The 22,468-nt window shown below is 34.1% G+C and overlaps 1 protein-coding gene across 2 annotated transcripts in view; it reads left to right on the top strand.

The window, feature by feature from the left end:
* Positions 1-22,468, top strand: part of KIFAP3 (kinesin associated protein 3) — a 155,737-nt gene that overhangs the window by 80,235 nt on the left and 53,034 nt on the right. For both annotated transcript variants that reach the window (XM_079922205.1, XM_079922204.1), the window contains exons 11-16: positions 2,346-2,446; positions 10,212-10,320; positions 11,543-11,655; positions 12,057-12,222; positions 12,856-12,981; positions 20,090-20,188. In XM_079922205.1, coding sequence (XP_079778331.1) covers positions 2,346-2,446; positions 10,212-10,320; positions 11,543-11,655; positions 12,057-12,222; positions 12,856-12,981; positions 20,090-20,188 — 714 coding nt within the window. The remainder of the gene's footprint in view (positions 1-2,345; positions 2,447-10,211; positions 10,321-11,542; positions 11,656-12,056; positions 12,223-12,855; positions 12,982-20,089; positions 20,189-22,468) is intronic.

The raw sequence follows: 22,468 nt of genomic DNA on the forward strand, positions 1-22,468 counted from the left end.
AACTATAGTCACCAGGCTTTTTAGATATTAAAAATAGAATCAATCAGCAGGTATTTATTGAGAAACTTCCATATGCTATACTAAGCCTATAAGAATACCAAGGTATGTCCCCTAAGAATTTCTCACCACCTCATAAAGAGATAACCTAATATCTGAAAAATTCAATAAGAATATAAAATAGTATTTTTAAAAAACACAAAGTATTTTAGTAATTTTATACTATGGTAGACACAAGAATAAAGGTGCTGAATTTATCCTCCATGTCACAATATATTTAAAATTTTCTTGATATGTTATTTATCAACTAAATTTATGTATATCCTTGATTTTGTTTTAAAACTCCAAATATCTCCAAGGATTTCTCATAGCCCAAACTTTTTAAAAATAATATTGTTTTTTGGATAAAACCTTTTAGCCAAACTTTTCTAGCTCAAGTTTTGTCACTGACTTTGAGATCATAAATAGATCCTTAAAATATGGTCTTTCTGGAAGCATGTAGAAGAACTACATGGCATATTAAAGTCCCATTTTATTTTTCAAATCTATGATATATCATTCACTTTTCTTTTTTCAGTTTCAAGGTGTACGAAACTAGAATAATCTTACCTCAGAAGTTCTGAGACAATCCTTAGACTATGCTTACTCTCTCTACCCTTTAGCATTTTATAGTCATGTATTTTTTTTTCCATCTTTATTGGAGTATAATTGCTTTACAATGTTGTGTTAGTTTCTGCTGTACAACAAAGTGAATCAGCTATATGTATACATATACCCCCATATCCCCTCCCTCTTGAACCTCCCTCCCACCCTCCCTATCCCACCCCTCTAGGTGGTCACAAAGCACCGAGCTGATCTCCCTGTGCTATGTGGCTGCTTCCCACTAGCTATCTATTTTACATTTGGTAGTGTATATATGTCCATGCCACTCTCTCACTTCGCCCCAGCTTCCCCTTCCTGCCCCTGTGTCCTCAAGTCTGTTCTCTATGTCTGCGTCTTTATTCCTGCCCTGCCACTAGGCTCATCAGTACCGTTTTTTTAGATTCCATATATATGCTTTAGCATACGGTATTTGTTTTTCTCTTTGTGACTTACTTCACTCTGTATGACAGACTCTAGGTCAATCCACCTCATTACAAATAACTCAATTTCATTATTTTTTTATAGCTGAGTAATACTCCATTGTATATATGTGCCACATCTTCTTTATCCATTCATCTGTTGATGGACACTTAGGTTGCTTCCACATCCTGGCTATTGTAAATAGTGCTGCAGTGAACATTGTGGTACATGTATCTTTTTGAATGATGGTTTTCTCAGGGTATATGCCCAGTAGTGAGATTGCTGGGTCATATGGTAGTTCTATTTTTAGTTTTTTAAGGAACCTCCATATTGTTTTCCATAGTGGTTGTATCAATTTACATTCCCACCAACAGTGCAGGAGGGTTCTCTTTTCTCCACATCCTCTCCAGCATTTATTGTTTGTAGATTTTTTTGATGATGGCCAGGCCATTCTGACTGGTGTGAGGTGATACCTCATTGTGGTTTTGATTTACATTTCTCTAATGATTAGTGATGTTGAGCGTCTTTTCATGTGTTTTTTGGCAATCTGTATGTCTTCTTTTGGGCATGTGTTTTTTTTTAATGTAGCAAATACTATTCTACTTCGTTTATTATTTGTTATTTTTCCAGTTTCTGATTCATAAAAATTAAATATACTTTTCATTTACTATTTCTTATACATTATCACTGTCAATGAAATGTGTTTATCACATATTTTGATAAAACAGTAAGGATGGGGAGGCCAGTGGCCAAATCTACATTTTAGTGGGCTACTGGGAACAATTAATTCTTAGGTTTGTGGTTAATTTTTTCAAAAGTATACCTTGTAAAATACACATAATCTCTTGGAACTTAGTGATATTTCATAGATAGTGTGCTCCAAACTTTGGAATTGAAATAGGGAGCTCAAAATATTTTCTACGGCTTCCCTGGTGGCGCAGTGGTTAAAAGTCCGCCTGCTGATGCAGGGGACACGGGTTCGTGCCCTGGTCCGGGAAGATCCCACATGCCGTGAAGCGGCTGGGCCGTGAGCCATGGCCGCTGAGCCTGCACGTCCGGAGCCTGTGCTCTGCAACAGGAGAGGCAACAACAGTGAGAGGCCTGCATACCACAAAAAAAAAAATTTCTAAGTTAGGGTTATATAGTGATTTTTTTTGATTCAGTAGCTTAAAAGTTGTAATGCATTAATTTGAGTGTGTTATACAAAAAAAATTAATTTCTTTGTGGTCATTCCCATGCATGGCATAATATAAAATCTCACCATATCCATGATTTCTTATTTCCAGGCAATGAAAACTACAAACAAATAGCAATGTGTGTTCTTTACCACATAAGCATGGATGACCGCTTTAAATCAATGTTTGCATACACTGACTGTATACCACAAGTAAGTGCTTTAAGTGTTTTTTTAAAAAGGCATTCAAAACATATGTTTTTTACTTTCTTCCCTTGATTTGCCAGATAGGTTTTTTTCTTTAAAAGTCCCCTCTTAAAAATAATATAAATTTGTTATATACAATCTGGAAAGTACAGAACATTATAAAAATGAAAGTAACTTTCTGTTATCCCAAACCCAGAGATAACCATTTAAAATTTTGGTACATTTTCTTCTACATAGTTAAAAAAATACTGTTTTGGGATTATATGCCATATGTAATTATATATTGCTTTTTTATCTTAATATATCGTTAAGTACCCTCCCATGTCACTGAACATTCTTCATAAATTATTCATAATAGTTGTATACTATTTTATTGCATAAGTGTACCATAATTTAAATATTGTTAAATTGTATATTTAGGTTTTTTTCCAGTTTATCACATAAAAACTGATGTAAGTAAAAGTATGTAAACAAATTAAATAATGTGGAATAAATATCATAGTATGTAAAAGCTTAACCACATCTTGATTTTTTCTTTAGTTTAAATTCCTAAAAGTAGAATTACTAGGTCAAAAGGTATTTTGTGTATTTGACACAATATGGCCAAATTACCTTCTAAGAAGACATGAGTTGATTTTTTTCCAACTGTCACTTCACTTTGAACAGCACTGGATGCTATCATTTCTCTAAAAATGGAGTGTCTCTATTTCTTTTTATTTGCATTTCTGTGGATATTGGTGAGGTTGAACATTTTTCACATGCTTATTGTTGATATTATGTTATAAATCATTCATGTCCCTTGATAATTTTTCCATTGGCATGTCAATATTTTAGGATTAATAGATAATATCTCTATATGTAGTAACTATTTTAACTCCTGGTCATATTACAGACATTTCCCAACTTTGTCATTTGCCCTTTAATTTTGTTTGTGGTTGACGGTTTTAATTGCTTTGCGTTCTCTGATGGGAAAATGCTTCATCAAAATACTTTTATTTGGGCTTCCCTGGTGGCGCAGTGGTTGAGAGTCCGCCTGCCGATGTAGGGGACACGGGTTTGTGCCCCGGTCCGGGAGGATCCCACATGCCGCGGAGCGGCTAGGCCCGTGAGCCATGGCCGCTGGGCCTGCGCATCTGGAGCTTGTGCTCCGCAATGGGAGAGGCCACAACGGTGAGGGGCCCGCGTACTGCAAAAAAAAAAAACAAAAACTTTTATTTTTATAGCACTGCTCTCAAGAAAGATTTTTGCCATAACTCAGTTGCTTGATACATTTCATATGTTCGGTTTATTTGTCTTGAAGGAGTTTAGTGATTTTTTTTCATAGACTATAATGGTGGAGATTCTATACATGTGTAATTTTTTTTTTTTTTTTTGCGGTACGCGGGCCTCTCACTGTTGTGGCCTCTCCCGTTGCGGAGCACAGGCTCCAGATGCGCAGGCTCAGTGGCCATGGCTCACGGGCCCAGCCGCTCCGCGGCATGTGGGATCCTCCCGGACCGGGGCACAAACCCGTGTCCACTGCGCCACCAGGGATATACATGTGTAATTTTACTCTTAGGGAATTTACATTCATGGAATCACTATTGTGCCATTAATCTTCATTAAACTGAGCTCTACTAATTTGAATAATATCTGATGATTGGAACACTAGTTAGGCTGATTTTTAATATTATTTTTATAATATGGCTTTCTAAAATAGAAAAAGCAAAATCGCAGGATGTATAATATACAATAAAAATAACACTTTTAAAAGACACTTTAGAAGAATATGTATAGTAAGTCATACTTATTAAAGTAATCCTCTTAAGACTCCTACTACATAATTCCTTATTAGCCTAATATAAGTTATTAAATGTATATTATTTTAGGATTAATAGTAATAATTAATATTAATTACTAATATTTATTACTAATTAATATTTATTACTACTATAATTAATTATTACTAATAATAGTAGTAATAATTATTATGTAGTAAAAAACAGGCCATAGTTTTTCTTTTTATTAATTCTTATTAATCCTTCTATTCCTCCCAAATTAATAACACGGTTCTAAAAATTGAATTTGCTGTTCCAGAATTTTAATACTTTATCTACACGCAATTAAAAAACTGATAAACTCTCAAGGATAATTTCTTAGGCTTTTATACCAGGGGAAAAACTAATTATGCTTGTTTACAGAAAGTAGACATCCTTCAAATATGCAGCATATTTTATCTAACAAGGCAAGGCTTCTTATAGAGATAACACATGTCAGACTACAGCCGATACAAAGTGTAATCAAACTCTTTGTCAAACAAGTTGTCAATAAAAGAGTAGCCATGTCAAAGGGAGATTACAGGTGATTTACTACAGTCTCACTTCATATGTTCCAAGGGGTTTTGCTTCACAGTTTCAAAGGGTGTTCCTTTTCCAATCCCATTTAATGTCAGAACTTCATTGACTACAGGATATGAATTGGAAAGCAGTGATAAAAGAATAATATTTTTGTCTAGATTGACTGTTTTTATCTAGATTAAAGAGAATAACATTAAATAAAAGAGAAATAAATGTACACTAAAAAGAGATGGAAAACTTTTTTTTGTTAAATATTTAATTTGGAGTTACCCTTCCCTCTACCCTAGAATTTACAATCTCAAACATAAAATGTGAAACTTTATTTTCAATAAATAATCAGAAATAAAAGCCTGTTTAAGTTACCTTTGAAACATTATTATTATTGCAGTTGAAGACTTTGTAGAAGATTCTCCCGTACCTTTTCAAGGACAACATTCATGCATGTTTCCTTGCCAGATAATTTTCTAACATCAAACATTTCTGCAGTGGGGTTTTCAGAACATTTGTGGTCTGTACTTCATGAACAAAATCTTTCAAAATTCATTCAATGGTCAATGTTTTGGGGTTTTAGTTTATTATATTTTGTTTTTAAAGCTCAACCCTGGTAAGAATAGTGAGGGTATGTTATCAAATTATGTTGTAAACATCCTGAAACTTTTTAGTATGAGGCCATATTTTGAGAAACCAAATGGTACTCTAGAATAGTATGTTTGTTCCTAAAGTGCTATCCAGCCTATAACTTGTACTTTGTAAGGCTCAACTTTGGCATATTTGGGGAAAAGTTGACATGGTTTGATTGCCACCCAGTACCAATTGTAAAAATACACTGTAAAATAAAAGAATCATGGAAAGCAAATTTGGGATTACATTGAAATTTCCGAGCTTCCTTCAGGAATTAAAACGATACTCCTCTCAGAATATTGACTCCTTGAAGTAATGTTTATAATACTAACAAAGCTTTAAACTCATTTGTGCTAGCAACTGATTAACCTACTTGTTAAATAAAACTATATCTGAAGTTTGGAATATTAATGTAATACTCTGTTCACTTTGAAATTATGCACATTAATTTTTGTTTAGTAAATATTGTCAAGTATTACAAATGAATTTTTCAAATGAGAAGCCTAAAGTAACTTTGAAAGTAAGAAAGCAGTGGTTCCATTGTCATTCATATTCATTTCAGTGATCAAAAAAAATGTGGGATACGGTCATATTCTTTAATTCCATTAGATACATATGTAAAGGAACTTTATAAACTGAAACACTGTACAAAAATAAGGTGCCATTTGTAAATGCTTCTCATTATTTTGGAACCACTCAGAGTCCAGTTTAAATACTCCCTTTCTTATATGTGTTTTATAGGATAAACCTATACTTTTGAAAATTTCATCAGAATTTTATTAGTCCAAATAAACAATGTGTTAACATTGGGCTCATGGAATAGCATTTCATAAATTAGATTAACCTTAAGAGGTTGTATCTAGTGCATGATCATGGTCTTTTGGGGGAAAAATGATTCTATTGATTTCTCATTCTTAAAGAGCTGGACTTTGGTGGAAATAGACTGTGAGATGCTCTAACATAAGCCTATAATTAGAGTTCACTTTTGTAAAATATTTAACATTCAGAGTAGATGTTATAAAGTCAACATGGCTCATAATCTCTCCCAATATTATGTTGCTTTGCTTCTTTTGTACTTTATTGCCTCTAATTATCCAATATATTCTCATTTTTTCCCTCTATTATGACACTATTTTATAAAACTTGGGGGTCAGGGCAAGTCTTTCTTTATGTATGATCTTAATGGTCTCAGTGGGTGAATTGTTCCAGGTAAGCGTACTTGGGGATAACCAGGAGTTAATGGTTGTATTCTAATAATAGTTAAGAGTACACATTAACAGTTCATTGTTATTTAGACCTCTAAGATGCATGTTTTGTTTAAATAGGTGCAAATGCCATCCAGATGCTTATGAAAGTATTTATTGGTAATAGAATGGCCAAAGTACATGTTTAGGTAATGATGTCATGGTGTTATTTAACATTTTACCTAGAACAGTGCGCAAGAATCTTCATAGTAATCCACATGTTTTCTACCACAGTTGTCCTATTTGGCCCCTCTTTGATCTACACGCTTCTTTTGAGCTGAATGCTGGTAAACGTCCTTTCTGACAGCCCCCTTTGCTCCTGCCTGCCATTATCTGCTGAAGTTCAGAAACCAGAGCATCACTTCAAACAGCAGAGTTAGGGAGTAGCCAGTCAGAAGAGATTCCTGAGGCATGCAAAGTTCTGCCATAATCATTCAAAGATGTTTGGGTAGCGGGGTGGGGGTGGCAGAGGTGTATGTGAATACAGAGAGCTGTAGGGGTTGGCCTCTGGTCACTGGTAAATAAGTGAAGTCAGGTGCCAGAGAGTCTAGACACAGTGATTTCAGTCCTGGGTCTTTGGTATCTGATACTCAATATGGGACTTGTCTGATTGAACACTATTGCCTCTTCATTGCACAGGCTGAAGCCTTTTAGTGCCTTCCTGTTAAATTAGTAAAAGATGACAATGGACATAGTTAAAACAGAACAAATCTAGTTTTAGTATTTGCTAGTTGTCAGCAATTACACTTACTTCTGAAGTGCTATGGGTAGCAGTCAAAGACAGTGTTGCACGTAGAGCTTGAACTAAACTATTATTTTAAAATGTGAACACTTTAAAATTGAAATGTTTCTCTTATTATGAAAAACTAACTCTATATCATGATGTATTTCATTCACACTTAGTCCTGATTTCTCTTGATTTGGGGATGTAGGTGTTGGATAAGGTTTTAAACCATGCATTATTTTTTAAAAAGCTAGCTCCTGAATATTTCATCACAGGACTTAATGTGGAAATTACAAAAACAAGGCAAAAACCCTCAGCTTCTAACAAATCACCCTGTAACACCGTTCTTAAGGGCAAATTTCATACTAAGTATGAACAAGTAAACAGCAACGGATATTTTGCCTTGCTAAGCGTTGCATTGATGTAACAAACACACTTTTGTTATTTTTAAAAAGCTTCTTGTATTAGGAGAAGTTTGGAAGAAATCTATAATGGGTTTTTGATTAGAATGTGAAAAACATACTGTATATATTTACATTTTTAGAGGATTGTCACCTACATTTTTATTAATTTGTAATTTAATTTTAGTTGGCAGTTAATAGGTAGCAAAATCTGTTAAAAGTATATCCAATAAATTAAGATTATTTTATCTTTGCCATAGAATTTTTTTGTTCTACAACATTATTAAGTGTTAGTGATTAAAGATTCCACTAGCAGCAACATTGGTGTTAAAGAAGTGCTCTCTGGGAAAAGGCATGATACATGCCAACCATTCACCAGCTATAGTGTTTTTGTAGTTCTCAGCAAATAGTGAATTTTATATATATATACATATAATTTTGTTAGAATTATATCTAAGTATTTTGGGGAGCAATTGTGAGTGGATTTGCTTTTTTAATTTTGGTTTCCAGTTGTTCATTGCTAGCATACAGAAATAAGATTAATTTTTGTGTGTTCACCATGTAGCCTTTTCGAAACTTAGAAGTTATTTGGAACTAACATAGAGAATAACCAAAACAAGATTTAACGAAATAGGGTCTAACCAGTCAACAAAGGCATGTTGATCTAAAAAAGTATCCGCCGAGATAAAACATAAGAAATTTTTAGGTTATAAATTTTAGGATTGACTTCCATATGTTGTTAGCAATTTGACTAAGAGAAAAATATATTTATATAATATGCACTAAGTTAATTTGCTATTTACCAATAATAGTAGACAAGCTTCTCAAAAGTATAGCTTAAGGTTTGTTCATTTCTCCTTTATTACATAGCAACTATTTCTCATCATGACAAATCTAGATTACTGCTAAATGGCATAAGTGGCCTGCCTTTTTCTTCCTACTTTTCTGTCTGCTGCTTCTCAGACCCATCTTCCCTTTCTCTCTCTCTTTTTTTTAAATAAATTGATTAATTGATTGATTGATTGACTTTTGTCTGGGTTGGGTCTTTGTTGCTGCACACAGGCTTTCTCTAGTTGCAGCGAGCGGGGACTACTCTTTGTTGCAGTGTGTGGGCTTCTCATTGCAGTGGCTTCTCTTGTTGCGGAACAGGGGCTCTAGGCACGTGGGCTTCCGTAGTTGTGGCACACGGGCTCAGTAGTTGTGGCTTGTGGGCTCTAGAGCGCAGGCTCAGTAGTTGTGGCGCACGCGCTTAGTTGCTCCACGGCATGTGGGATCTTCCCGGACCAGGGCTCGAACCCGTGTCCCCTGCATTGGCAGATGGATTCTTAACCACTGTGCCACCAGGGAAGTTCCTTCCCTTTCTCTTATCATTAAGTAGAGTTCGTTTCTTATTTTATACACACTCCCAAATGATTGGGTCCAGCTTTACAGGTTCAGTTATCAACCATAAATGGCAATTCCTAAAATTATACCTTCAGTCCAATCATGTCTCCTAAACTTGTGTTTATAACTTTTACTGACTATCTGCACTAGACTGTCACATAGGCAGCTTAAATTCAGCATGTCCAAAACCAAAATTACTGTCTTCCCTTTAAAGTTTTCTCCTACTTTGTTTTCTGTCTTTTGGTAAATGTTAGCACCACCATCCATGTTGTTGTTTAGGGCAGAAACCTGTGAGTCATCTTTGACCCTTCCTCTCCCTTAACCCCAACATCTAGTCAGTTATTAAATCCCAGTTTGATTCTCTTTCCTAAATATATCTCTGAGCCATCCCTTTTATCTCTATCCCCACTGCTCTACCTAGTCCAGGCAGCCATCATCATACCTCGACTTTTCCACTAGCCCCTTAGGTGGTTTTGCCACATTTTCTTACCCTATTTCAGTCTATTTTCTACATTGACCAGATTTTTTCGAAATGTAAATCTTATCCTGACACTTTCCTTATTTGGAAGCCTTTAATGTCTTCCCATTTACCTTAGGATGAAGCCCAAAATCCTTAACATGTACTTCAGAATCCTGCGTGATCTGACTTTTACCTTATCTCAACACTATTTCCCTCACTCCAACCATGCTTGCCTTCTCTTAATTCTTCAGAAGGATGACTTTTTTTTCCTGCCTTGTAACCTTTGCACAAGCTATTTTCATTGCTCAGAATGGTCTACTTCCACACATTTTAAATTCCTTAAATGCAAAGGCTTTATGTAATATTTCTCTTATATTCTCCAGTGTACTTGGAAGTTCATATTGAATGCTGAGCATCTAATAGTTCATTAAGCATTCAGTTATTCAGTAGTAAAAGCCTACCACTTCTATGTTGAAAATGTAATTGTATTATATTATTTCCAACATACAATCTAAGGTAACATACTGTGATAAAATAGTGCCTGTGGTTTTTTGTGTGTTTGGGGTTTTTTTGAGTAAAATATGTCTTGTGCTTCTTGCTAGTTAATGAAGATGCTCTTTGAATGTTCGGATGAACGAATTGACTTGGAACTCATTTCTTTCTGCATTAATCTAGCTGCTAACAAAAGGAACGTACAGCTTATCTGTGAAGGTTAGTGCCTTTGAGCTTCATAGATAACTTCTATCATATGCTATTGGCATATGATGGAAAATAGATAATAAGGAATTAAGAATTATAGTAAATATGTAAATCCTATTTTTAAGTAGTTTTAAAAATTATAGCTATAATCCTTAAATGTCAGACTCAGAATATTCTTACATCATGAGTAGAAACGCTTACCCTTTAGTAACATTTTATAAACCATTTGGTCAGTTACCCTTAATTGAAATTTGATTTTTAAAAATATTTTCTAGATGAAATAAAACTTTTTATTTGCAAAGCAATCTGTTACAGTGTAAGATGTTACAATACAAATGTATTAGCTATTTGTTTCTATAGTATCTTCATAAAATGATTCATCATACATTATGATATTTCAGAGTTTGCTCAATAGTTTTTTCGTATTTGAGAAGTATACATGTTGATTATAAAAAGTACAAATGAACAAATAGGAAAAAATTAAAAATTTTACTCCCACTATCCAGAGATAATCATAGGTAAGACTTTGGTACAATGTTTCTGTGTGTTTTTAAATTAAAATGGGATTTTCTCTATAAATGGTAACATGTTTTTTGAAGTTAATATCTGAATATCGTTCCATATGATTAAATACTTTAATAAAACATAATTGCCAGTAGCTGCAAAATAATCCATTAACGGATTTTCCATAGTTTAATCTGCTAGTTTGTTGCCACTTCTTTTCTGTTAAAAGCAATGCTACAGTAATTTTCCTTTCTCTGAATCTTTCATGTTTCCATTTTTACATTCTTAGGATAAATTCCTAGAAGTACAATTTTTATGGGTCAAAAAGTATTTACATTTTAAAACTTTGTGGTACATATTTCATATACATACTGTGCTTCCATTTATGTGAAATTCTAGAAGAGGCAAAACTAATCTGTATTTAAAAAGAAAAAATAAGAAAAAGGGGAAGAGGAGGAAGAGGAAAAGGAGGAGAAAACAAGAAAAGTAATTGTATTGGGGGACTAAGATTGACTAAGAACAAGGGAACTTTCTGCATTGAATGGAAATATTCTGTATCCTGATATGGGTACGAATTACACAGGGGCATACATTTATTGAATTTAATTGTACACTTAATATTTACGTATTTTCTGTGTGTAAATTGGGGTTTTTTGAGAACCGAAAATTTTAAAAATCATTAAATTTAAATGAACCTTTATTGGGGGAATTTTTTTGTTGTTATTATCAGGAAATGGGCTGAAGATGCTCATGAAGAGGGCTCTGAAGTTCAAGGATCCATTGCTGATGAAAATGATTAGGAACATTTCCCAGCATGATGGACCAACTAAAAATTTATTTATTGTAAGTATAGTTTTTAGCTTTCTGTCTATTAAAATAGCCTGAGAATTAAAGCTTTAAAGTCTGTGTCTGGAAATATAACTCTTCCTTAGCTCTTGTCAAATATTAATTCATGACCCAAGTTGGTTTTTCTTCAACTTACTTGTAAGTTTAGCTCCTAGAAATCTCAACCTAAGTTTTAATGTTGTTTTTGTTTTACGAGCCCTATCCCTAACCTTTTCATCCTCACTCCAGTTTGCTTGCCTTAAACCAGTCCACCATAGTCTCTCTTAGCAATTTAGCTCAAGGTTATTAAAACAAGAGAATCACATTTGATACTTCTTCTTCCTGTGGGTTAAATTATTAGATTAGTTCTTCTACAGAAATCATATTTTAAATTTGTATTAAAATTCTGTTTTATTCAGGATTATGTTGGGGACCTTGCAGCTCAAATCTCTAATGATGAAGAGGAGGAGTTTGTGATTGAATGTTTAGGAACTCTTGCAAATTTGACCATTCCAGACTTAGACTGGGAATTGGTTCTTAAGGAGTATAAGCTGGTTCCGTACCTCAAGGATAAACTCAAACCAGGTCTGTGCTAAGTATTTCACTTCTGCGTAATGATTAAGTTATTTCTTTCTGTTGTGGATAAGGCAGCTAGAACAGTATTTTGTGACCATTATTGTACTACGTAACACATTTTCTTCCCACACCTCTAGGTCTAGCCCTAGTTCCCCTAGTTCGTTTCTTTCTCTCAGAAAGGCAGTCACTAGTTCTCCTCGTATATGTATGTACTCTCTTCCCTAACAATATGTTTTTTTAATATTAGTTTCCCTTTCCTATCCTGCCTTCTTATTTTTTTTATCCTGCCTTTTTAAAATTACTAAATACCATCCCGCTCTACACGAGTTCACATGCACACACTAAGTTCTCTGAGGGATTCAAATGACTCTTCTATTTTCTGTGTTTACATTGTCATTCATTTGTATTTTCAAAGACTTATCTCCACCTCTCTACTGCTCCACCACCATGAACTGTCATCATGGAATGGAATTCCATGAACATGGAATTTTGGAAAAAGGACACATTTATAAGCATGTTAAGGATTCATAAGAACTGATTTAATAGCTTTTAGTATCTTTCTGTGAATTAGAATTTTGGCAATATAAAAGGATTTGTATCAGGACATTTCAATGAAAACTTTCTGTGATTTGACTTTACTAGGTGCTGCAGAAGATGACCTTGTTTTAGAAGTGGTTATAATGATTGGAACTGTATCTATGGATGACTCTTGTGCTGCATTGCTAGCCAAATCTGGGATAATCCCTGCACTTATTGAGTTGCTAAATGGTAAATTATAATTTATCTTAATTTATTTTTGTGCTAATATATAAACAAGTTATAAGTTTAGATTTTTAAATGTGGAATCTGCAATCATGAAATATTATTTATATTGTTGCATTACTCATCTTATAGCAACTTAAATTATATAGTTAGGAAAATGAATTAAATATACCTTTACTGGGATTAGATAGCATAGTATCAAATAGCTTTAGGTTACAAAGTTAAGAATGTTGCTATAAAATGATTCAGGACCAATTTTACAGACACTACCCTCCTCTTATCAGCCTTGAACAACTAATATTCCACCATTTCTTCTTTATGTTGAGCTTTGTTTTGGTTGAATTGGATCTCCTATCTTGCACAAACCCTTTTTTTAATATCTTGATTTCTAATCAGAAAAGTTTATTTGGAAGCTAATTCTAATCATCATATTTCCTCCTAGATCCATATATAGTATTGTCCTCTAAACTTTCTGCAGTGAAGAAAATGTTCTCTATCTGCACTGTCCAACACATGTGACTATTGAATACTTGAAATGTGGCTGTTGGGACTGAGAACCTGGAGTTTAAATTAAATTTAATTAAAATTAACTAGCCACAATGGCTATGGTTACAATACTGGATAGCGGAGGCCTAGATAGTCTTCCCCTTACCTTTGTTTTGCTCTTAAGGGCCCAGGTTTCGTTTTCCATACTGCATACAAAATTTGTCTGACTCTAATAGTATTTTATTAGGGCCAAGTTCTCTAGGACCTTGTGTTAGTCTGCTCAGGTCACCATAACAAAATACCACAGACTTGGTGGCTTAAACAACAGAAATGTATTTTCTCATAGTTCTAGAGGCTGGAAAGTCTATCAGGGTGCCAGCCAATTTGATTCCTGGTGAGGTCTTTCTTCCTGGGTTGCATAAGGCCACCTTCTTGTTGTGTCCTAACATCCTCATATGGCAGGTGGGCAGAGGAAGTGGGGGAGAGGGAGAGAGAGAAAGCACGAGCACACATAAGTGCTTGGATATCCCTTCTTATAAGGTTACTAATCTTATGGGATCAGGACTCCACCCTTATGACCTCATTTAACCTTACTTATTTCCTTATGGCCCTATCTCTGAATATAGTCACATTTGGGATTAGGGCTTCAGCATATGAATTTTTGGAGGGATGCAATTTGCCCATAGCAGATATACATTAAAAGTAGCTAATTAGTATAGAAGTTAAAAATACTAATATGGAAAGCTTAAAAAGACCCTCTAATCTCAGTCTTTCCTGTACCAGATATAATACATAATGAAAAATACACAAGTTCTAAGTATGTATAGCACAATGAATTTTCAAAATGAGAGCTCTCATGTTATTCCCACTCATATAAGGAAATGAAACATTACCAGCACCCTAGAAGTCCCTCTCCTGCCACCTCCCAGTCATTACCACCTTCACCAGAGCGGTTTCCATTTTTCTTTTTATCACCCACAGATGAATTCTGCTTTGGTTTTCAGCTTTTTAGAAATAGAGTCTTATTTCTTTTCCCCTATGAATGTGAGGTTTGTGTATGTTTTGTACAGAACTATGTTTCTTTTTATTGCTGTATAAATAAATATACCACTATTTTCCCTTTCTACTATTTATTGATAGTAGGGTGGTTATTTTTGTTTGTTTTCTTTTCTAATCTATTTATTTATTTTTTATTGGAGTAAAATTGATTTACAATGTTGTGTTAGTTTCTGCCGTACAATGAAGTGAATCAGCTCTATGTATACCTATATCCCCTCCCTCTTGGACCTCCCTCCCCTGCTTCCCCCACAGCTAGGTCATCACAGAGCACCAGGCTGAGCTCCCTGTGCTATACAGCAGGTTCCCACTAGCTATCTGTTTTACCCATGGTAGTGTATTTATGTCAAACCTAATCACCCAATTCATCCCACCCTCCCCTTCCCCCCACGTCCACATGTCCGTTCTCTACGTCTGTGTCTCTATTCCTGCCCTACAAATAGGTTCATCTGTACCATTTTTCTAGTTTCCACATATACGTATTAATATACGATATTTGTTTTTCTCTTTCTGGCTTACTTCACTCTGTATGACAGACTCTAGGTCCATCCACATCTCTACAAATGACCCAATTCCATTCCTTTTTATGGCTGAGTAATATTCCATTGTATACATGTACCACACCTTCTTTATCCATTCATCTGTCAGTGGACACTTAGGTTGTTTCCATGTCCTGGCTATTGTAAACAGTGTTGCAGTGAACATTGGGGTACATGTGTCCTTTTGAATTATGGTTTTCTCAGGGTATATGCCCAGTAGTGGGATTGCTGGGTCATATGGTAGTTGTATTTTTAGTTTTTTAAGGAACCTCCATACTGTTCTCCATAGTGGCTGTATCAATTTACATTCCCACCAACAGTGCAAAACGGTTCCCTTTTCTCCGCACCCTCTCCAGAATTTATTGTTCGTAGATTTTTGGATGATGGACATTCTGACTGATGTGAGGTGATACCTCATTGTAGTTTTGCTTTTCATTCTTCTAATAATTAGTGATGTTGAGCATCTTTTCATGTTCCTCTTGGCCTTCTTTATGTCTTCTTTGGAGAAATGTCTGTTTAGTCTTCCACCCATTTTTTATTTGGCTTGTTTGTTTTTTTGATATTGAGCTCCATGAGCTGTTTCTATATTCTGGAGATTAATCCTTTGCCATTGCTTCATCTGCAACTATTTTCTCCCATTCTGAGGTTGTCTTTTCATCTTGTTTATGGTTTCCTTTGCTGTGCAAAAGCTTGTAAGGTTAATTAGGTCCCATATATTTATTTTTGTTTTTATTTTCATTACTCTAGGAAGTGAGTCAAAAACCATCTTGCTGTGGTTTATGTCAAAGAGTGTTCTTCCTATGTTTTCCTCTAAGAGTTCTATAGTGTCTGGTCTTACATTTAGGTCTTTAATCCATTTGGAATTTATTTTTGTGTGTGGTGTTAGGTAGTGTTCTAAATTCATTCTTTTGCATGTAGTTGTCCAGTTTTCCCAGCACCACTTATTGAAGAGGCTGTCTTTCCATTTTATGTTCTTGCCTCCTTTGTCATAGATTAGGTGGCCATATGTGCATGGGTTTATCTCTGGGTTCTCTATCCGTACCTTGATCTATATTTCTGTTTTTGTGCCAGTACCATACTGTCTTGATTACTATGGCTTTGTAGTATAATTTGAAGTCAGCCTGATTCCTCCAGCTCCATTTTTCTTTCTTAAGATTGCTCTGGCTATTTGGGGTCTTTTGTGTTTCCATACAAATTGTAAAATTTTTGTTCTAATTCTGTGAAGAATGCCATTGGTAGTTTGATAGGGATTGCCTTGAATCTGTAGATTGCTTTGGGTAGTATAGTCATTTTCACAATATTGATTCTTCCCATCCAAGAACATGGTATATTTCTCCATCTGTTTATGTCATGTTTGATTTCTTTCATCAGTGTTTTATAGTTTTCTAAGTACAAGTCTTTTGCCTCCTTAAGTAGGTTTATTCCTAGGCATTTTATTCTTTTTGTTGTGATGGTAAATGGGATTGTTTCCTTGATTTCTCATTCCTTGATTTTTCATTGTTAGTGTATAGGAATGCCAGAGATTTCTGTGCATTAATTTTTTATCCTGCAACCTTACCAAATTCATTGATTAGTTCTAGCAGTTTTCTGGTGGCATCGTGAGGATTTTCTATGTATAGTATCATGTCATCGGCAAACAGTGACAGTTTTACTTCTTCTTTCCCAATTTGTGTTCCTTTTATTTCTTTTTCTTCTCTGATTACCATGGCTAGGACTTCCAAAACTATGTTGAATACGAGTGGCAAGAGTCGACATCCTTGTCTTGTTCCTGATCTTAGTGGGAATGGTTTCAGTTTTTCACCATTGAGTATGATGTTTGCTGTGCGTTTGTCATATATGTCCTTTATTTTGTTGAGGTAGGTTCCTTCTGTGCCCTTTTTCTGGAGAGTATTTATCATAAATGGGTGTTGAATTTTGTCAAAAGCTTTTTCTGCATCTATTGACATGATCATATGGTTTTATTCCTTAATTTGTTAATATGGTGTATCACATTGATTGATTTGCGTATATTGAAGAATCCTTGCAGCCCTGGGATAAATCCCACTTGATCATGGTGTATGAACCTTTTAATGTTTTGTTGGGTTCTGTTTGCTAGTGTTTTGTTGAGGATTTTTGCATCTATGTTCATCAGTGATATTAGTCTGTAATTTTCTTTTTTTGTGTAATATCTTTGTCTGGTTTTGGCATCTGGGTGGTGGTGGCTTCGTTGAATGAATTTGGGAGTGTTCCTCCCTCTGCAATTTTTTGGAAGAGTTTGAGAAGGATTGGTGTTAGCGCTTCTCTAAATGTTTGATAGAACTCGCCTGTGAAGCCATCTTGTCCTGGACTTTTGTTTGTTGGAAGATTTTTAATTATAGTTTCAATTTCATTACTTGTGATAAGTCTGGTTATATTTTCTAATTCTTCCTGGTTCAGTCCTGGAAAATTGTACCTTTCCAAGAATTTGTCCATTTCTTTGTGGTTGTCCATTTTATTGGCATAGAGTTGTTTGTAATAGTCTCATATAATCCTTTGTATTTCTGTGGTGTCAGTTGTGATTTCTCCTTTTTCATTTCTAATTTTACTGATTTGCATCTTCTCTCTTTTTTTCTTGATGAGTCTGGCTAAAGGTTTATCAATTTTGTTTATCTTCTCAAAGAACCAATTTATAGTTTTATTAATCTTTGGTCTTGTTTTCTTCATTTCTATTTCATTTATTTCTTCTCTGATCTTTATAATTTCTTTCCTTCTACTGACTTTGGGTTTTCTTTGTTCTTTCTCTAGTTGCTTTAGGTGTAAGGTTAGATTGTTTATTTGAGATTTTCCTTGTTTCTTGAGGTGAGATTAAATTGCTATAAACTTCCATCTTAGAACTGCTTTTGCTACATCCCATAGGTTTTGGGTCGTCGTGTTTTCATTGTCACTGTTTCTATGTATTTTTTTATTTCTTCTTTGATTTCTTCAGTGATCTCTTGGTTATTTAGTAGTGCACTGTTTAGCCTCCATGTATTTGTGTTTTTTACAGTTTTTTCCTGTAATTGATAGGCTATTATTATAAGTAATGCTCCTATGAGCATTCTTAGTGAACATATTTACTCATTTCTGTTAGACACATACTTAGGAGCAGAACAGAGTACACATATATTTGGCTTTAGAAATAATGCCAACTACTTTGTTTTCCAAAGTAGTTGTGCCAATTTTCAGTCCCACCAGTAATGTACGAAAGTTCCAGTTATTCTACATCACCAACATATTTTGGCGTACAGCCTCTTTAATTATAGCCTTCATAGTGGTATCTCATTGTGGTTTTAATTTGCATCTCCCTAATAATTAATGAAATTGAGTACCTATTTGTATTTATTGGTTATTGGATATGGCTAATAAAGTGAAGTGCCTATTTAAGTCTTTTGCCCATTTTTCTCTTCTAAATCTTTAAAAGTTTGAATTGTAAATTCTTTTACATAATGCATTTTCATGGTCATCTAGAGATAGTGCCTCCATATTTGAAGTATGTCTACAAATAGTGTATATGTATTTGTTTTGGTGCACCCTTCACACAGCCAGGAGTTTTCAGATTAGAAATAATTAAAAGACCAGGTAGTTGGAAGGTGAAAGTAAAGACAATGTAGTTGGCAGAATGAGAATGAGGATTTTGTGGTGAGCTGGAGAAAGTTGAAACAAAATAATCTGGGTCCTTGAATTGCTGTCCATTTTGATTATGACTGAGAGTTAATAACAGAGCCAGCTCAGTGTTTTACTGTATTTTGATGTTATCTGACATGTGGTTATCACAGGCAGAGGCTGTATACTACTGTTTTTATGAAATATATGGATTTTCAAGATTAAAACCCTTGGGATTAAGTGGGGGAACACTATATACCAAGAGAGAAATTAATAAAATTTTAATCCAAGTAGTCTAAGAGACTGGTACTTTGGCAAGTTAGTGAGGAAAATTATTTGGAACAGTTGGACTTTGAGAGGACCACAATTTATTCCACACAGCTAGTTGGATGCTCTGTTGACCTGTAAATCTTTGTCTAACAGGTAGCACTGATCTGTTGCCAAGAGTTGTTAGCAGACTATTAGTAAATCAAATTTCATAACCAGTATCTAAAAATTGGATTTCTATAAGTATTTGCTTTTGCCATTACATGTATTAATCAGTGGTCATCCACTATTCTGTTAAAGTCTTCTTTTCATGATAATAAACATTTCTTAATTAGTTTGTATGATTATGTAACATTCCTTTTTACTAGTATAATTGATTGGAACTAAAATTACTTTATTACTTCATACCAATAAGTAAAGTTTAATTTTGTTAACATTATTCAACAAAGAAAAAACCTGTTTATAACAGTCTAATTTCTACCAAAAACTTAGAAGACGTGATTTTTTAAGAACCATTTTTCTCATGTGAGGTCAACATTATAGAGGCAAAATAAAACCAGGTTTATGTTAAAAATTAGAATTATTTGAAGAATTTTTTTATGAGGCACCAAAATAAAAAAGAAGTTCCCACAGTGGTGGTAAGTGTTGCCATGTCACACTGGGGACTTAGAAGTTAATTTAATCAATTTCTTTATACTTGGTGGCAAAAAATAGCAAAAATTACAGAAAAGCACCATTACTATTCCCTTAAACATGTCTTGTTTCTCAGTTCCTCCTAGATACAACCTTTTGAGATGAACAGTCTCAAGTAGTGTGGTTTGGACCCAGAGATGATATAATTTCTCTCTTTAAACTCTTATTTTTTATTTTTGTATTTCAAAGTAAATTAACCTATTTAGTTTGACCACAACCAAATTAACTAAAACTTCTGAAAATATATTATTATGAAATTTTTTGACTGATCACCATCATGTAATTTAGAAAAAACACCTAAGACGTAAATGATACAACCCCACCCGTATATTATAAATAATATAAACTAATTGTCCTTTACCTGTCTCCTTGTCACTGTTAGTTTTTCTCATTCTTCATTTTTCCCCTCAATGTTTTTCAATTTTGTATATAATATAGTATTCTTTTATTTGAAGTTTTCTGTTTCTTTTCAGCTCAACAAGAAGATGATGAATTTGTGTGTCAGATAATTTATGTCTTCTACCAAATGGTTTTCCACCAAGCCACAAGAGATGTCATAATCAAGGAAACACGTATCCTTCAATGTTTACCATAGATAATGACACTTCACATATTAAGAAAAGATGCATTTTTAGGTATTTTTTCTTGCAAGTATTCAAATATTGTAGAAAATATCAAGTTTTGAAATAAATTTAGAGGCAAGCTATTCTTCATAGAAGCTATTTACCCCAAATCAGTATTATATGTAAGGTACATTGGAGAACAATTTTATTAACTTGTCAGGTTTCCTAAAAAACCTAACAAATATCTCATAACTTCCTTCTCTATTAACATAACTTAAATGTCACAGGTTCCTAGGACTATCCTTAGTCCTCTTTTAATCTTACCTTATTCACTATACATGGGAAAACACATCTACTGTTCCCATGACTTCAGCTCCTATGCTACTTATATGCTAATAAGTATTTGATATCTTCGAAACCTCTTTCTTGGGTCCCAGGCATTTGTTGCTAACTGCCACCTGGATGTCTTCCATCTACCTAAGGGGGCATAGTATGGCCTATAAAGCATTATAATTAAATAATATAATATAATATAATTAAATAGCCCTAATTTTAAATGCACTTACTAGCTACAGGACATTGGATAAGTTACTTAATCTCCTTGAGCACCTTACATCTATAAAATGGCCATAATATTATTAAAATAAAAAGACCTCCTATTATTAAAATAAAAGGACCTCCTATAGGATAGCTGTCAGTACTAGTGGATTTAAATCATCTATAATAGTTCCCAACACAGAGAGGTACTCAGAAATTGGTATTTTATCACTATTGCATCCAAAAGGGTATTCAATATTGCTAACATCTACCTCTCAAAAAGTCTACCTTCTGTATTCATGGTCGATAATAAGTGTCATCCATCCAGTCCCTTAGTTGAAAATGTTGTGTGTGCTGTCTCTTTTACTACACATAATTAATCATTCATTTATTCTGCAAACATTTATCAAGTTCTGACCATCTAACAGGTACTGTTTTAAGTGCTAGACATATAGAAGTGTCAGTCCCTGTACTCAAGGAGTTTATAGTCTAATTGGAAGTCTAGATAAGTAAATCAATATAAAATTAAAATCCAGTATAATCAATGTCATAAAGGTATGTACATCAGGCACAGGAGAGGATATATATAAACCAAGTCTGGGAATGTCATGAAAGGCTAGCAGTGGATGTGGTATCTAAGCTGAATCTTTGTGATTTTTGTTTATTTTTCAATTGTGGTGCTCTGCTCATTTGTGTACAAAAAAAAAAACTGCTTTCAAATACTGCATAAAATCGTTCATTACCCATATGAAAACTCTAAATTGTTTTTTACATATAGCTTTTCATAACCTGACCTTAACCTATTTTTCCAAAGTTTCCCCTTAACCTTATAATACACAGTTTCTCTTAGCATACCAAATTTCTCATCATTTATCAGACATTACCCTCGCTGTCATAACTTATTCCCTCTTCATATGCCTTGTCAAACTCAGATGCATTTTTCTCCTTTTTTTTAACCTGACAGTCTCCAACTCATCAAAGATACGTTTATAAGCCATCTTCTCAGTTAAGCCTTTCTAATCCTGTGCCTACCTTCTTACCATTGGGAGTAATTTCTTTATTTTTCACCTCTAATAAAGTACTTTAAATTATGTATTTATATGCCTGTCTCTACCAAAAGATTTTGAGCTCCTCTAGCTCAAGGACTGGCTTTGTCTTCCTTCTATCCATACCCAAAACTTAACATAGTACCTGCCATGTGGTTAGAACTTGTTTAGTCAATGAATTCATGTGTCTAAATGGTTAATGCTCTTTCAAAATTTAAAATTTAATTGGGATACTTTTTTATACACTAGGCTATTGCTCAAAACATTTTGAGGCTCCTCTGGTGTTCAGAGCCAATAACACATGCTTTAAGTATTAACATTGCCTTGCTTTTGAGGACAAGTTGAATTTCTGGAACCATATAAGGTCTCCAAGAGTCAAGTCTGATTAAAGCAAGTTTAATTGAGAAATGTTCATTTTGCTAAGGGCTGTCAAAATGCAAATACTATTTTGCTGTAACAGCATCACTAGAGAGAACTCTTTTTATCATAAAGTAATAAATATTTTAAAAATGTGGCTTATAAACTAACTCTCCCAGAAAGATAAATTCGAAATACACTTTTGAGCAACGTTAACATTGTTGGAATAACTTTTCAGCTGTGTTCCATGGAATGTGTTCCTTTAGAATTAATAGTTGCTTAATGAAAAAAGGTTCTGTAATAAATGAGTTTGGGAAACACTGAGTTAAAGTTAAACAGATATTATTGC

This window comes from Stenella coeruleoalba (genome assembly GCF_951394435.1).
Source record: "Stenella coeruleoalba genome assembly, chromosome: 1".
In the NCBI taxonomy this organism is placed as follows: Eukaryota; Metazoa; Chordata; class Mammalia; order Artiodactyla; family Delphinidae; genus Stenella; species Stenella coeruleoalba.